Source organism: Cucurbita moschata, unplaced genomic scaffold (assembly GCF_002738365.1).
Source record: "Cucurbita moschata cultivar Rifu unplaced genomic scaffold, Cmos_1.0 Cmo_Scf00003, whole genome shotgun sequence".
NCBI lineage: Eukaryota > Viridiplantae > Streptophyta > Magnoliopsida > Cucurbitales > Cucurbitaceae > Cucurbita > Cucurbita moschata.
Genome location: NW_019268519.1, coordinates 6,076,245 through 6,094,328, shown reverse-complemented (window position 1 = coordinate 6,094,328; position 18,084 = coordinate 6,076,245). Strand labels below are relative to the sequence as shown.

Genomic DNA, 18,084 nt, shown 5'->3' with positions numbered 1-18,084 from the left:
TTTAAAAAAAAAAAAAAAAAAAAAAAAAAAGTATAAATAGGAAATAGGAATATTGTTATCAAACAACTTTTATAGTGACCAAACAACTTGGCCACTACTTACATTTTGATTCGAGTCATTAACATAAATGACTAAATTTTCATAGACAACTCCAAAATGGATTTTTTTGGTGTACGCTTTTCCACCAAATTTTGCCTTTTTGGAGATTGGCTCATAGTATTTATGTTCTAATCAATAATGTGCATAAACTACCTTCCAAATCACACTATATTGTCACGAGAATATTACTTTTTATGTTTTGAAACTAATCTCGTAATTTTGATCGCTAAATACGATTCGTGAAATATAATTTATTGTTAACTCGGGATTTAGTTAGCGAAAGGTACGACTTCTATGAAAATATATATGAAAAAGCAAGTGTGATAATTTATACATTTTTTTCTTTGGATCTCTAAGAGACAAAATTAATTGAATTTTTGAAGTATCGAATAATATATTATAACATAAAAATGAAATTGGAGACAAAGAGCAGCTAGACAAGCCCATTAAGAAAGCCCAAAATGTTGAAACTATTACACAAACTTAGTACATTACCTTAGAATAGCGACCGAGACACTTTAAAACTACGGTGAGAGCGTCAATTTGGCTAGATTGTAACCTAGTATAAAATACCTCCATTAGTTCGAGCACAGTAGAATCGTGAGAGATGGTTAGAGGATGAGACCCCTAATACTCTTGATCGATCCAGACTCGAAAAGAATTTTCTCTACCTCATAGACATCTCAAAGTAAGCGAGAATCTTCCTTTTCTTTTAAATTACAATATGGTCAAAGGCGTGGAGAAGAGGAATTGAATTAATTTGGTAATGGAAGCCATAAACTGCGGAATTCCCCTAAATTCCTCATTGGATTAATTATTATTATTATTATTATTATTCTTGGTTTTCATGGTGTGATTTAGCTCTTTGTGTCTCGACTTCACGGTTTGAGGTCCCTCATCGAATATATTTCTACCTTTACGTGCCTTAACTTTCTTTCGAGTCGGAGTCACTAATATTGTGTCTCTACACCACAACTCGTTTCCTTTTCTAAACTCCAATTAAGACCGACTCTGGCTTCTAACCCTTTTCTCTATAGTACATGAAGAGCCGTGAGAGAAAATGGTATCTCCCAAGTCAAAGTTCTCCTTCTTCCCTTTTGAAAATTATGAATTTCGAAATTATCTCGTCTTCCACTTTTAGAATTAATCACTTCTGTTATAATAATTTTAAATAAACACTGAACTTATAATTTTTATAAAAAATATTTTAAAAAATCGAACAAATTATAATATCCATGAACTATCAAATCATTAAGGATTTGAAGTTGGAAATAAGACGTTTCAAATTAATTGGATGTACATATTTAAAGTACTATTATTTCTTTTTATTATAAAAAAAATAATTAAATTATATAATATATAATAAGGAAAATGACAAAAAAGGACATTTATTGTCAAAACATTAATGGGCCCTCCCTTATTATTATCGTATGGCCCATTACCCTTTATTGAGACTGGATAAGTTTTTTTTCTTTTTTAATTAAAAAAAAGCAAAAAGCAAAAAGATAAAGTTTTTGCTTTTTTTTTTTTCCTCTCTCGAACCGCTTAGAGCTTGCCACGTGTCCTAACATCTCTCATCACGTGCTCTTATTGCCCCATTCGGTTCGGGCTCACGTGATAGTGAAATCGACGGTCCAGTCTTCCCACGTGGACAGCATCGCGTACCCTTCGGAGTTTCAAATCAAAATTTCAATTAAACTTTAAATTTGATTACTATCATTTTTAATTAGTTATATTTGGTTAAGTATTTAAAATAAACCCATAAATATTTTGCGAACTAATAAAAATTTAAATAAATGACGGAACCAACTCCATTCAAAACATTGTTGAGTTGGATTGAGTTCATTATTTATCGAGCATTGTTTAGGTTGAAAAAATTCACGACCCAATTAATTAAGTTGAGTTAAAAATGTTTAAACCCGACTCACGAACACCCATCAACAAAACGTGTCAAAGATCTCGTGTTGGTTCTGTTAGAGTAGTCTTTACTCTTACAACCGACAAATAGGTAATATGATCATGTAGCAAACGTGTGTCGGGACATCAAATATGAATTTCAAATCTTGACCGAAAATACAAAAATTTGGATATTATCAATTTTATTTTATTTTATTTAATATTATTATATTTAAGGAGGGAAATTTATTGAATTTGTATTTACATTAATTAAAAAATATATTGAAGAAAATATCCAAAAATTCTGACACAAATTAAAGAAAGGGAATAATTGGGTAACCGATAAAATAACAAAATAGTTTGGTAGAGAGAGAAAACGTTTGACTTTGGAGTTTGGTTGCGAAGAGAGAGAAATTATTTTTAAATTAAATAACAAAAAAAACAATAATTTTTATTTTTAAATATTAGTAATCCGACCAAAAACAAAGACAGAAATTAAACCTTTGACCAATAATCATTCATATTACTTGTCATACATGCATGGGTAAAGTTTACGGTTGAGGTTATACATTGAGTTTTGAAAACTTGGAAAATTGGACCAACCCAATCGAACTCGAATCACGAGGGTTGGGTTAGGTTAATTCTCTCGAACTGAGTTAGTACTTATTATATATATAACATGTATTACTCGGCCCTTGCACTCTGCACTCTCACTCACGCTCAACAAATTCCTTAGCCCTTGCAGAGATGCAGATACTAGCCACAGTCGCCCCTTGTCGTAGCGCTCAACAAATCGAAGACTATTCGTTCGACGCTCGCCCTCAAGGCACCCCGCAGACATCTCACAGACGCCCACGCTCGCTCGCAGTCGCAGTGACACAGTTGCATAATCCCCCGACCTGATCCGATCGAAAAATAGAGAGTTGGATTAGGTTAGACTGTGAAACAATTTTGAATTACTTGGACTACCACCCTAAATAACTCGAAATAATAATATATTATTAGCATTAGCATTTGTCACATAAAAATTATTATTATTATTAAAAAATTTAGAATAAGAATAATTTTAAGATTTATTTAAAATGAAACTAATTAAACAACCAAAATAATATTTTAATCTAAATCATCCCATTTTTATATTATTTATAAAAGAATTTAAATCTAAAAAAAAAATGGTAAATTGAAAAGGAAGGGATATGGAAAGAAGACAGGCAAACGTGTTTGGCTAAATCTGTTGGTCTCCCTGTTAGGTAAATTGGGCACGACATTTGGTTCCCACTTATCTTAATTAATACACAAAATAAGAAATAAAACTATATAATATAATATAATACAATGTATAATTAATCATATTTGATATTTAATGAATAAATATAATTCATTTACGTGCTTATGTTGGGTGGTGGATGCCCCATTTTCTATTAATATCATAAACAAAATAAATATTTTCTTAAATAGCGTTCACATATCTCGATTTTCTTTATATATATATATATATATATATATATATGGATATTTTAAAATTAATTAAAAAATCAATTATTATTATTACCTTAATTAAAAAACACGTGGAAATTTAGTGGAAGAATAATGTCTTAATTAACTAAATTATGCTTAGACAATATCTTATATCCCTGTGTATTATTTATTTAGAGTTCATAATTGGAAGACGAGAGATATGATAATTAATGTCTTAAGTCATGAACTATGATCGAACAAATAAGAGCGTGTATTATTATTATTATTATTAACGTATCATATAAACTTGATTTTTGCTACCTTAAATATCTTATCATGTCAACACAATCCTTGCGAAGAATCCCGGCCTGAATTTTCGTAAAAATAAATTGAGAGTTTCGCAGTAATGAAGATTGAAATAAGAGTTCTTTTTGTCTAAAAAGTTATAAGCCATTTAAGCGGTTTGGTTGTTTTTTTTTTTGTTTATAGTTATATAACGTTACTCTCAAATTGCTTTTGAAAATCTCTCTGCACCGTTTACTAAATTCAAAATGGGGTCAGAGGTTTGAGCATACGTTGTCCAATCGTAGTCGACGTGGGCTTGACTCAATTGAGATTGGGAGTGAGTGCCGCACAATCACCAAATCTTCGCCCGGGAAGTGCAATTATAATAAATGGTATTAAAAAATTAAAAAAAAACTAGAATAACTCTAATTTATATTTATATTTTTTTTGGACGGATTATAAAAAAAACAATAAAATAATAATAATAAAAAATAGTCAAAGGGCTCCTCGTAAAACGTGTTGTAATAAAATACAAAAAAAAAAGTTAATTTAATATTTACTCATTTATTTATTTATAATAATTTCATTTTTTTTAATATATGTAAATAAATTTCAGATTTTTTTTTTTTTGTCAAACGTGCAAGCAATTTTTTTCCCATTAAATTTAATAAAATAATATGAATTATTTTTTGGGCTAACTTTAATGGCAAGCGACTAACATTCATAAATCTATGCCTTTCCCTTACTAATTCATATATATATATATATATATATATATTCATTTATTTTATTATATAGTTTTTTTACGATCATTTACATTAAAATTAATGTTCAAAATCATGAACATTAATTTATTTTATTATATATTTATTAGTTTAATTCTGGAAGAAGAAGGCTATAGAGTCTCATTAATTTTGCATACATGAAAAATATAAATTATTTAAAAAAAATCAAATATAGTTTTTATTTGAAAATATTAACTTAGACACTAATATTCCATTTAATAATAATTTAATGTTTAATTTTTGTTTTTTAATTATTTTTTTTTTCATAACTAAATTTTTGAACTCTTACCCAAATTTAAAAAAGAATTAAATATATCTAAAATATAGATAATAAAATATTGAAAGTAAGGAGTACATTAGAAAATTATATAAAGCTTAAAAAAAACATGTTTTGATAGTTCTTTAGAAAATGTAACTATTATGAACTAATTATCTTAATATATGAAATTAAAAATATTAGAAAGTTTTGTTGATATATATTAAAATCTAAAAGATTATACTCTTAACCGAGATGTTACTCTATAAACTTGTAATTTTTAGATTAGGGCGAAGCATGACGTAAACAAATTAGAAGAATTTTTCAAAAAAAAATTTAAGTTTGGATTAAATGGCTACCATATTTACAATATAATTAATTCAAATTATAAATAAATCCTCTCCTTATCGAAAATTACAACAATAAAAAAAAGATTTTAATAAATAATAAAATTTTAATAATTAGTATATTTTAAATATGTCTGATAATATTATTAACTTGACTCGAACTAATTTTAAAAATAAAGATTATTTCCACAAATAAATACTTTTGTATATTTATTAAGACTTCGATCGACATTTTGAACTTAAAATTAAAAAAAAAATGATAACTGCGTAATAATTAATAAAGGCTTATTTAGTTAATTTTTTATTTATTTTTTTCTTTTCATCTCAATATTTATTAATTTTTTTAAAGGGTTGAATAGGGATATCCTTTTGTAAATGGCAAAAAGACTTATTATACCCTCCCAACACAATTAGGCAAAATTATTTTTACGACAAAGTTAGGTTAATTTATTTTTGAGACAAATATGGCAAAATTTAGCTTCTATTAGGTTTTTGTTTGAATTTTTTTACTTGAAATTGATGTGTAGAGTTGAATCGAGTTAGGTTTAAACAACTGACTCCAATCGGACAGTCAAACCTAACTATAAAATTTTTATGTTGGATTAGGTTTTTGTTTGAAATTAATGACTTTTGATAGAGTATTTGTGGGTTAGGTTGGGTCGAGTAAGATTGACATATTTTTTAAACCAACATCAATGATAGGACCGAACCCACCATAAATTTTTTAGGTTGGATTGATTCGAGTTGTTTATGAAATTTATTTAAATTTAGTGGTTAAACTCAAATTGGAATTTTAAGATTCGAACCTATACTGATAAAGTCTAATTTAAATTAGCCCTTTATTTATATATATATTTATTAGAACATGTTAACAGAAGATAAGTATAACTAAAACCTAACAAAACATAAACACTACAAGTATTTAAATTACAATTTAGGGGTAAAAAGTAATTTACCTTTTTACCCAGTAAAAACTAAAACAATTTCCATATTTTTAATAACAAATATCAATTATTTCTTTTTCGAAATAATGAATTTTCCAGTTTGGTTATTTCTTTTATTTTTGTATGATTATAAATGGAAATTCCACCGTGGAAAGAAAAAAAAAACCATTATTTTTACTATTTGAAAAAAATAAATTGTAAATTCTAAGTTACCTTATCGGACATGTAATCAGAAAAAGAAAAAAAAAAGAAAAAAAGAAAAAAGAAAGACAAATGAGGTCGGAATGAAATTGAAATGAAGGGGAAATGCAAATTTGGATGAAAGGCAGATTCTTATTAAATACACGCGTCCGCGTTATGAAAATCGGCTTAGCAGGAGAGTGGTTTTAGAGAGAGAAATCGCCGGCGTGTTCTTGGGATTCCCGCCGGGAAATTAGTTTAAAGCTCTGCCGCTGTTTTTGACCGGAAATGCTTCTTCTTCTAGAAATGGTGGAGAATTAGAACTGAAGCCTTGCTGTTAGGTTGAACGTGGCTGGCTTTCATAGACGCCATGGTTGAGTTTCTTACTACTGGCTAGGAGGTATTTCTTACAGCCACGAAATGTCCATTATTGTCAATGAAGAATCATTGCTTTAATTTTTAACGTTTTGTAGCTGTTTAAATTGTTTCAGTGATTGTTTAGGTTCAGTTTGTGAAATTTTCTTTGTTTTAATGTGTTGCAGATTGAATGGGCCATTGTTTGTGTTTATGATTGGAATTCAATTTGCGTAGTTTTTTGAAGTGGCGATTTAGGTTTTTTCTTACTCGAGCATTATCATTCGGAGTTACGTTCGTGTTTTAGGCGAAATGAGTGATACTGCAGATGCTCATACTGATAACGCACGAAATCTTCAATGTTCGTTTGGAACATCTTCCTCTGCTACTGTAAATCATCATTTCTCTATGGATCAACTTAAAATTTCTCAAATGAACTGCTCACAAGGCCGTCCACAGCATTTTAAGTCGAATTTTCTTGGAGATAATAATAGAAGAATCGGGATACCGCCTTCTCCCAACTCATCGCAGATCCCTCCAATTTCACCGTACTCTCAGATCCCGATGTCGCGTCCGATGAACCAGCAAAGTTATCATCCAGTTCCTACTCATTCTCGATCGTTATCTCAGCCTGCTTTTTTCTCTCTCGATTCTTTGCCTCCTTTAAGCCCGTCCCCGTTTCGTGATTCTCCATCTACATCGAATTCAGATCAGGTTTCTGCAGACACATCAATGGAGGACAGGGATGCCAGTTCACATTCTTTGTTGCCTCCCTCACCTTATATGAGGGCCAACTCTTCTAAGATGGGAGATGCTTTACCCCCTCGCAAGGCCCATAGGCGGTCTAATAGTGATATACCATTTGGATTTTCTTCTATGATTCAGTCATCTCCTCTTCTTCCTTTTAGTGGCTCAGGCGGATTGGAGCGATCAACAACTAGTAAAGAGAATGCCGGCGTGTTTAAGCCGGCGAGCCAGTTTGTTAAAAGAGAACTTAGTTTGGAGAAAAGCACTGACAACAATTTGGAAGGAATGGGTGAAAGGAAGTCCGAAGGGGACACTGTGGATGATTTGTTCTCTGCTTATATGAATTTGGATAATATTGATTTGTTCAATTCCACAGGGACCAATGACAAGAATGGTCATGAGAATCGAGAGGATTTGGATAGTAGAGGTAGCGGAACGAAGACGGGGGGTGACAGCAGTGATAATGAAGCAGAAAGTAGTGTAAATGAAAGTGGGGATAACAATCAAATGCCTGGCTTGTATTCCTCTGCTGAGAAGAGGGAAGGGGTCAAACGGACTGCAGGGGTAGATATCGCTCCAACTACCCGACATTACCGGAGTGTCTCCATGGATAGTTTTATGGACAAGTTGCAGTTTGGTGACGAGTCGCCCAAAATGCCTCCTACACCGCCTGGCGTTCGTCCAGGGCAACTTTCTTCAAACAACCTAGCTGATGGTAATTCAACTCCATTCAGCTTGGAGTTTGGTAATGGTGAGTTCAGTGGGGCTGAACTGAAGAAAATTATGGCAAATGACAAACTTGCTGAGATTGCACTAGCTGACCCCAAGCGTGCAAAGAGGTATATGTATAAATTATGTCATCAACTAGTTTACTGAAACAATTTAATCCATTAGTTATTAATCTTGAGGTACTGATTTACTTCAGGATCTTGGCAAACCGTCAATCTGCTGCTCGATCGAAAGAACGAAAGATGCGGTATATATCTGAGTTGGAGCACAAGGTTCAGACTCTTCAAACAGAAGCTACCACGCTCTCTGCTCAACTCACGCTTCTACAGGTAGAGGTTTCGAGTGATGAAAATTATTTTCTATTTCCACTTTCCTGTGCCGAAGTTTCGTGTTTTTACGGTGACTATTTTTTATTCAGCGAGACTCTGTTGGACTTACAAACCAGAACAATGAGTTGAAGTTTCGTCTCCAGGCCATGGAACAGCAAGCACAACTACGGGATGGTATTGACACTTTTTCTCTTAATTTCTTTGCTTCCATGCCTAGTTGAAAGGTTTTACATCTCTGCTTCTCTACTTTCTGTATATATTTAGCATTTGTTAAATTAGTTCTTTGAAACCCTTCATTTAGTCTTGTACTTTCACTATTGAACCATGCATCCGTCTTGCTGGCATGGCTGCAGTTTTCAAAGACTATAATTTTCCAGTAAAAGTTCATCTCTCTTGAGAACATAATCGGGAAATGTTACTCATTGTTTTACGTAGAGCCCACTAACAAATATTGTCTGTTTTGGCCCGTTTCCACACCCTTATAAGAAATGTTTTGTTTCCCTCTCCAACCAATATAGGATTTCACGATCCAACCCCCTTGGGGGACAGCATCCTTGCTGGCATACTGTTCGGTGTCTGGGTCTGATACCATTTGTAACAGTCCAATCACACCACTAGCAAATATTGTCTGCTTTGACCCATTTCGTAACGCCGTCAACCTCAGGGTTTGAAAACCCGTCTGCTAGGGAGAGGTTTCCACACCCTTGAATGTTTCGTTTTCTCTCTAACCAATGTGGGAAGTCACATGCTCAGTGAGTGTGAGTCAATAATGTTACACTTTCCATGCAAGTTGATAGAACTCCCATAGAAATTTACCCTCAACCTTTTTGATGCCAAGGAAGGGTATAGTGTTTCTTCTCAGTACTTCCTCCCTAATTTTGTGGGCATCTCTATCATTTATCTTCAATCATTTATCTTCAAGTTGGAGCTCCCTCCTTACAATTGTAGAAAAGGATACTAGACGTGACTCCTGTAGATTCCATCGTATTAGAGATCTGGCTATGGTACCCGTCCCTGCCAAGTAGACGAACACGAAAGAGGCGGGAAGAAAAAGTGCAACCATTAGAGAGCTCCTGAATTTTCAAATTGTAGTTTGCTACTCTTGGGGTTGATATGACTTTCCTAAAACAATTCTCATTCGGAATATTAGGAAGAACAGAGGCGTTGCCAACTTGGTGATCCCTTAAACCTTTACCCTTCTTTGGTTATTCTTCAGAAACAGAACTTTCTTCTATTAATTTATAAAATCCGCTCGGAGTTCTAAAGATGGTTGGGCTTCGCTGGATGATTTCTTATTCCTTTAGAGAGATCCTTATTCCTTAGAAGGAATCTTTCTCTGTCAGAGAAGAGTAAGTTTTTCTTTGTGGAATCTCTCTTTAGGCAAAATCAATACTCAAAGATGGACCCCAAAGAAAGCTACTCCCACTTCTTTTATCTCTGCTCAACCAGTGCTACTTTGCTTAGCAGTCCCGGTAACTTAACAACAACTACAATCCAATAGAACAAAACCAATGCCATAATTACAACAAAGCCTATTGTCCTTCATTTTGTCTAATTGAAACACGTTTCCAAACTTGGTAACTGTCATAATTGCGCTCTAGCGGTAAAGGAAAGCAATAAAGTGATACGACACAAGGGTTTCGGCATGGGGCCATAGGCAACACGCCTTGGATAAGCATGACTGTGACACTAAGTACTGACCTCTTTCTTAGTACATTTTGTTCATCAATAAAATTGTTTCGTACGGAAAGCCCTGAAACAATGCTGTCACTCCTCTGTTAAAGTATATAGTTTATAGTTTAGAGCTTATGCGTTTCTGGAATTAATTTGATATCAAATGTGACACAGCTCTAAACGAAGCATTAACTGCGGAGGTTCAGCGATTGAAGCTCGCTACGACTGAGATAAACTCGCAATCTCATCCCTCAAACAGGGTAATGGCTCAACCTTCAATGAATCACCATGGACTCCAGCTTCAGCAGCAGCATCATGTGCAGCAGAATGGCAATGGAACCACAAAACCAGAGTCCAACCAATAATTTTTTTTGTGTGGAAAATGGTTGATCTTCATCGTCTCTTTGATCATCTTTTTCATTTATAGAAAATATATTCATTAATTTAAGCTAGCTTATTATTTGCATTTGTCAAATATCCACCCCAACAGTCTTTCTTAATTTTATGCTTTATTTTCAATTGTTTAGTGAGTTTAGGCAATCAAAAGGAGAAGCGTACTTGATGATAATTACTTTATTTATATATGATATTGGTTCAATTGTGAATTTGGTTGAATTTAGTATCAATAATTTTGTACTTATGATATACGATGTCTATATAAATATAATTCAGTTCATTTAAGATCGAGTTTGAATATTTAAAAATACTCAATAAGTAGTTCCACTATTGGAGTCGGTAAATGCAATTATGGTTGGACCTATTATGGCTCTAATTTCCCATTCGGAAAAGTTTGAATGTGCAATACTTAAAACACACGACCCATGCATGCACACATGGACTTATTAAGTGGGCTCATATTGTTAAGAGATCATCACGAAACCAATAAGTCAAACTCAATAATTACCATTCTCTCAACATTTTAGGAAAAATATCTAGATATTTTAGAAAAAAAAAAGATTTAGATATTAAAATAAAGATATCTAGTTATTTTAGAAATAAACAATTACATAATTTAAGAATAAACCTGGTGTAGATTGTCTGTCATCTGCTCTAAAGTAAAGTAGTTTGAGTGTATTGAAATCTCTTTTTAATTATTTTTAATAAAGAACGTGAGTGTTTCACACAATAGAGTTGTGTTCAACATGTCTATGTATCTCCTGGGCTTGACTACAGGCTAACACAGCTCAGGCGGTCATACGCCACAGAAGGAAAGAATCATGTATAATATTATGATGTATGCATACATACTAATTATAATGGGGAAATATTCCAACTCTCGTGACATACAAATTGCTTGAGGTCCCATATTTTCAAATCATATTTTCATTCCTTTTATGACATAGCGTTTCTACGAGACATGCATACGTACACTTATGGTTAACATACATGAATTATCAGTGTAGTGTAAACATGATATCATAAATACATGTGACGTGATATATGGAAAGTACAAGCATCATTAACATTCATATCATAACATAATTTCATAGCATAACATATGATAATAAAAATACGAAATGTACAAGGGCTACAAGGTATGTGTCGTCCATACAGTTAGAGATGTCCACGAGTGCATATACGGAAACTTTTCACATCCCATCCCCGCCCCTTTATTCATTCCCTATCCCCGTGAAATTGTCCATTTATTTTTGCAAGAATTAGAGCAGAAATTACGGAGAATGCACGGAGACAACACACAATTCATCCAAACAATCCTATTAGCATTCAACGGTAAAACGACTTAAACTGAAGAAGATAATCAACCAATCCCACTGTACTTTCGAACAGGGATTTTCCACCCCATACGATGGTTCGGGTTGAGTTTATTGGATTTTTTGGATATCGGTTTTTGAATACCCGGACCGACCGTTTACTTATTTTAAAAAAAATTACAATTTATCAATAAAAATAAATAAATAAAAATGAAAGAAAATTAATAAAATTTCTAAGTTTGTGTAATATATAGATAAATCTTCCATTTATGGTGAATTACAACATTTTATACGTTGTCGTTGACTTTTATTATTATTTGAGAGGGCATATTTGGTAAAAATGAAAACAAAAACATTATATATATATATCTAAATTTGATGGACCAATATTTATAATGAATATATTTATTTATTTATTTATCGACTTTGTTACTTACCAAACTTATGTCCCGAATTCATATTAAGATTTAAATTTTGGATTCATACCGATAGCTTTGGCATCCTTCCGAGGGTGTATACAAATTGAGTTGGAGAAATCGTGAGACTGACGATAATACATAACAAGCCAAAACAGACAATATTTACTCATGGTGGGCTTGAACCGTTATAAATTGTATCAATGCCAGTCACCGGACGATGTGTCAACGAGAACGCTAACCTCCAAGAGGGTGGATTGTGAGATTCCACATTGGTTGCAGGGGGGAACAAAGCATTCTTATAGAAACTCGGGGTGGAGGGAAACGAAGCATTCTTGTGGAAACCTCTATCTCAAAAACGCGTTTTAAAAACCATAAGGTTGAAGACGATATGTAACAGGCCAAAATAAACAATATCTACTAGCGGTGAGATTGAGTTGTTATAATGAAGTTGGTGAACGTGAGTAACGTTCACAACCCAACCCAACCCTTTATTTTCAGGATCGATTGTTAGAACGTTTTTTTTTTAATATATATAATTATTAATTTTTTGTAAGGATTCTTAACCATCGTGTTCACCTAATTAATCTCGAAAATTGTCTTATAATTTTATATAACTCATGAATGTATAAAATCGACGATAATTATTTTAAAACACGAAAATGTAAATAAAAAAATAGTTATATAAACTAAGTATAATATATAAAATTAGGACCAAATTTACCATTTAATCTTACCACAAAACCTAACTAAATTTAATGCCTAATTGATAAATGATGAAGTAAAAAGTAAAAATAAATGGATAAATGTTACTAAATTTAGAGGTAAAATTTGACAATTTTTTAAAAATGAAAAATTAAGAGTACAGGGTGTCACAATCACACTCTTGATACGGACTTGCGATTATGCGGCACTTACTTTCCAACGACAAGTGAGCTAAGCCAATTTGTTCTTGCGTCGTCTATGGCCAAGCGATGTATGCTGGAGCCTCTGGTCTCAGTTTAAGAAGAAGGTTTTAGAAAACGAGACAGAGAGAGATTTTTGAAAGAAAATTTTTGAAAGAAAATTTTTGAAAGATGCGTTATATATGCAAGCAAGAGAGTAACAACAACCGCTCACAGTATATAACTATTGGTAGGGAGAAGTTGACAACTAGTCATATCTCCTATAGTACATTATGAGGCATTTCATGTCTAGTAGACTTAGACATGATTTTTTTCGAAACGTCATACTTCTTATAAATACAAAATAAAACACTAGAACATGGAAAGACACAAAGGGTTTGACTTGTCATGAGTATGCGGCCATGGACAACACACGTTGGACGAGTATGACACGGACCATGTAATGTAGTAATATTGGAGAAATTAATTGTTAAATTAATTCATGTGAAAGTTTGGGGGCGATAAGAAATTCGGTCGGAATGAAATTGAAATGTAGGTTAAATTTAAATTCGTCCGAAATGCAAATTCTTATTAAATTCACGCGTACGTGTCATGAAAATCGGTGTCCCAGTAGTCGTTGTCGTCGTCGTCCTCCTCTGTCAGAGAAAAACTGCCGAAGCGATTTTTAGAGAGAGGGGAATCGCCGGCGTCCTCGCGATTCCCGCCGGCGAATTTGTATATGAAGCTTGCTGCTCGTTCTGAACGGAAATGTTTCTCTCCATGGCGGAGAATTAAGGTTTTTTTCTTTTAGACTCTGCCGTTTTGGAGACGGAGGTGGCTAACTTTCCGGCGAGGGCATTGTCGAGAATCTGGCCGGATTAGAGTGATTACTGCCTTGGAGGTATTTCTAATAGATGCGGAATGACTATTGTTGTCAATGAAGATTCATTGCTTTACTTTTGAATGTCTGTAGCTCTTTCATGTTGTTTCAGTGATCGATTAGGTTTGTTCTGTGAGGTTTGACTTGTTTTAATCTATTACGGATTGTTTTGTTTATGATCGGGATTTTGGAACTCAACCAGGGTTTATCTGTGGTGGAGTTGCGTAGGTTTTTGAAGTGGTGATTTTCTTGGGCATTATCATTCACTGAGACGTCGTTGTTTGAGGCGAAATGGGTGATACTGGAGAGGCTAACACTGATAACATGCGAAATCTTCGATGTTCATATTGAGCATCTTCTTGTTCAACTGGAAATCTTCCTTTCTCGATGGATCAACTCAAAATTTCCCAAATGAACTGTTCACAAAGCCGTCCGCCGCACTTCCAGTCGAATTTTCTTGGCGATGATAGTAGAAGAGTTGGCTTACCTCCTAGCCCTAGCTCACCGCAGATCCCACCAATTTCACCGTACTCTCAGATCCCGATCGCGCGTCCGATGAACCAGCAACGTTATAACCTAGTGCCTACTCATTCCCGATCGTTGTCTCAGCCTTCCTTTTTCTCTTTCGATTCTTTGCCTCCTTTTAGCCCGTCTTCATTTCGTGAGTCCCCGACTACATCGAATTCAGATCAGGTTTCTGCAGACACATCAATGGAGGATAGGGATAACAGTTCAAATTCTTTGTTGCCTCCCTCACCTTATACGATAGCGAATTCTTCTAAGATGGGAGATTCTTTACCTCCTCGTAAAGCACATAGGCGGTCTAGTAGTGATATCCCATTTGGATTATCTTCAATGATTCAGCCATCTCCTCCTCTCCCATTCAGTAGCTCTAGTGGATTGGAGCGATCAACAAGTAGTAAAGGGAATGCTGGCATGTTAAAGCCGGCCAGCCAGTTTCTTAAAAGAGAACCTAATTTGGAGAAAAGCGTTGACAACAATTTAGAAGGAAAGGGTGAGAAGAAATCCGATGGGGACAGTGTGGATGACTTATTTTCTGCTTACATGAATTTGGATAATATTGATTTTTTCCACTCTTCTGGGACCAACGGTAAGAATGTTCATGAAAATCAGGAGGATTTGGATAGCAGGGGTAGTGGAACAAAGACAAATGGGGGTGACAGCAGCGATAATGAAGCAGAAAGCAGTGTAAATGAAAGTGGGGATAACAATCAAATGCCTGGATTGAATTCGTCCGGTGAGAAGAGGGAAGGGATCAAACGGACTGCGGGGGGAGATATTGCTCGAACTACCAGACATTACCGTAGTGTCTCCATGGATAGTTTTATGGACAAGTTGCAGTTTGGTGACGAGTCGCCCAAAATGCCTCCTACACCACCTGCTGTTCGCCCCGGACAACTTTCTTCAAACAACCTAGCTAAGGGTAATTCAACTCCGTTCAGCTTGGAGCTTGTTAATAGTGAGTTCAGTGGGGCTGAACTGAAGAAAATTATGGCAAATGACAAACTTGCTGAGATTGCACTAGCCGACCCCAAGCGCGTAAAGAGGTATATGTATAAATTATGTCATCAACTAGTTTACTGAAACAATTTCATCCATTGATTGTTGATCTTGAGCGATGAATTTACTTCAGGATCTTGGCAAACCGTCAATCTGCTGCTCGATCAAAAGAACGAAAGATGTGGTATATATCTGAGTTGGAACACAAGGTTCAGACTCTTCAGACAGAAGCTACCACGCTGTCTGCTCAGCTCACACTTCTACAGGTAGAAATATTGAGTGTTAACAATTATTTTCTATTTCCATTTTCCTGCTGCTAAATTCTCTGTTTTCCGTAATTGCTCTGTATTCAGAGAGATTCAGTTGGACTTACAAACCAGAATAATGAACTGAAGTTTCGTCTCCAAGCCATGGAACAACAAGCACAACTACGGGATGGTATTGACACTTCTCTTTACTCTTTTCCGATTGTCCATGAGTTGATGCTGTTTGAAACTCTGTTAGCCATTTATTTCTGGAAAATGACCTTCTATATACTTATCCCATTGATTAGTTTAGTTCTTTGAAGAACCCACCTTGGAGCCTTCTATTTGTAGCTTTGAACCTGTGTTCTTTTCACTTCCTAGGCCTTAGTTATGAGATGGTATAATTGTAATGTCAATCCGAGTTCATACCACTGTCCAGTACATTGATCCCGAATGTTACCTGTTGTTTTACTATTGTCGTGCAGTTAAGAACTTATATTAAGAGGTGTTGGTAGGTAGTAATGGGCCCTAGGTGTCACAATCGCATTTTTCTTGGCAGCGGATTTGGCGATTGTGCGGCACTCACTCTTAGCACTGAGTGAGTCAAGCTAACTTAGGATTTGCATTGCCTACGGCCGGGCAACGTATGCTCAAGCTTCTGGCCTTGTTTCGAGGAGAATGTTTTAGAAAACTGGAGCAGAGAGATTTTGAAAGAGAGAATTTGACAACTATTCGCATCTCCCTATTGTTCATTTTGAGGCGATTCAGGTTTGGTAGGCCTAGATGTGATTTCTCCGAACGATCATACAAAATCTAGGTGGGAGGAGTTGACGACTAGTCGCATCCCCCTACAGTACATTCTGGGGCATTTCATGTCTACCAGGTGTAGACATGATTTTGCAGAAACGTCATACACTTAGAAAAGACAAGAAGGAAATTATACTTCATGAAAGTAGTAAAGGAAAACGATAAAGTGATACAAGGCAAAGGTTTTGGCATATAACAGACATGCAACTCTGAGCAACACGCCTTGGACAAACATGACCGTGACACTAGGCATCCTAGAATTCACGGCTAACTCCTATGACACTTGCTTCCTTCATTGTACATTTTAACTGGATGCTGTTGTCAGCATCTTACTCCCCTTCTTTCTCGCTTGTAGACTGTCGACTCGAGTTTTAAAAGTTAGGACTTCAATTGTGGAATTCATTTATGCTTCTGCTTGTATTCATCGTTCTTTATCAAATGTGACAGCTCTAAACGAAGCCTTAACTGCGGAGGTTCAGAGATTGAAACTCGCTACAACAGAGCTAAACGCACAGCCTCATCTGCACCAACCTTCCAACAGTCACCATAGCCACCAGCTTCAGCTTCAGCAGCAGCACCATCACCAACAACAGCAAGAGATGCAGAAGCAGAATGGGAGTACAGCCACAAAACCAGAGTCCAACCAACAATAGTTTGTGGAAGATTGAAGAGGAGCTTCATTGTCTTTTTTATCACCTTGTTCATCAGCATAACTGTAAGCTATCTCCTTACTTCTTAAACTAGAAAATGAGTGTAAGCTAGCTCATTATCATCCTTCAAATGGTATAGTCTTTTCAAAGTTGTGTATATCACACACATAACTTTATGCTCTTTTTTAATTTCTTAAGTTAATACCAAAAAAGAGCAAGTAATATTTGGTTGATAAATTACTGGCTCATGCTTCTTGATCTCACATTACAATCTTGTTTAGTTTAGTGTGTTATGGTATGATATTGTCCACTTTGTGCATAATCGATACACCTCCCCTCGATTCCTTTTTTCTTTTGGAGTCTTTTGTTCGATATTTGAGGATTCTATTGACATGACTAAGTTTAGGGCATGACTCTGATACCATGTTAGATGAATACGACTCTCCACAATGGTATGATATTGTCCACTTTGAGCATAAACTTCATGACTTTGCTTTGGGCTTCCCTAAAAGGTCTCATACCAATAGAGAGAGTATTTCTTAATTATAAATTCATGATCATTCCCTAAATTAACCGATGTAGGACTTTCATTCAACATAGTGAACGTGTTCTTATTTAGGGTGCATTCGGTTGGCGATCTGAAGACGTAAGTTTAACATTATCCATTATATGAAATATTTAAGATTATTAATGTAATCTTAAACAGTATATAGTTGATATACGAGAAGATTATATTTAGAAATAGCCTAGAGGGTTCCAATGAGACCACAAGTACTTTATCATGATAACACTATTGATACGATTTATTTTATAATTGTTATAAATGATTTGATTCAAATCGTTCATGTACAGACATGTGAGTAGAAATATTTTACAATGAATTTGT

General features: G+C 34.5%; 2 protein-coding genes across 2 annotated transcripts; both read left to right on the top strand.

The window, feature by feature from the left end:
• The first annotated feature begins 6,451 nt into the window (after window positions 1-6,451).
• On the top strand, window positions 6,452-10,688 carry LOC111438535. Its single transcript, XM_023076446.1, has 5 exons — window positions 6,452-6,650; window positions 6,793-8,190; window positions 8,277-8,409; window positions 8,499-8,583; window positions 10,258-10,688. Exons 2-5 carry the CDS (start codon window positions 6,917-6,919, stop codon window positions 10,446-10,448), a joined length of 1,683 nt encoding a protein of 560 aa, XP_022932214.1. The 5' UTR covers window positions 6,452-6,650; window positions 6,793-6,916; the 3' UTR covers window positions 10,449-10,688.
• A 3,044-nt stretch (window positions 10,689-13,732) lies between these two features.
• Window positions 13,733-17,387, top strand: LOC111438548. Its single transcript, XM_023076447.1, has 4 exons — window positions 13,733-15,543; window positions 15,630-15,762; window positions 15,850-15,934; window positions 16,996-17,387. The coding sequence occupies exons 1-4, from the start codon at window positions 14,363-14,365 to the stop codon at window positions 17,199-17,201; spliced, it is 1,605 nt and encodes a 534-aa protein (XP_022932215.1). The 5' UTR covers window positions 13,733-14,362; the 3' UTR covers window positions 17,202-17,387.
• The last annotated feature ends 697 nt before the right edge of the window (window positions 17,388-18,084 follow it).

Bases quoted from the DNA above. Each gene is read 5' to 3' on its own strand.
- LOC111438548 (XM_023076447.1), top strand. From the start codon at position 14,363: ATGGATCAACTCAAAATTTCCCAAATGAACTGTTCACAAAGCCGTCCG. The intron at 15,763-15,849 runs GTAGAAATATTG...CTCTGTATTCAG, and splicing joins CTCAGCTCACACTTCTACAG to AGAGATTCAGTTGGACTTAC. The intron at 15,935-16,995 runs GTATTGACACTT...CAAATGTGACAG, and splicing joins ACAAGCACAACTACGGGATG to CTCTAAACGAAGCCTTAACT.
- LOC111438535 (XM_023076446.1), top strand. From the start codon at position 6,917: ATGAGTGATACTGCAGATGCTCATACTGATAACGCACGAAATCTTCAA. The intron at 8,191-8,276 runs GTATATGTATAA...GATTTACTTCAG, and splicing joins GACCCCAAGCGTGCAAAGAG to GATCTTGGCAAACCGTCAAT. The intron at 8,584-10,257 runs GTATTGACACTT...AATGTGACACAG, and splicing joins GCAAGCACAACTACGGGATG to CTCTAAACGAAGCATTAACT.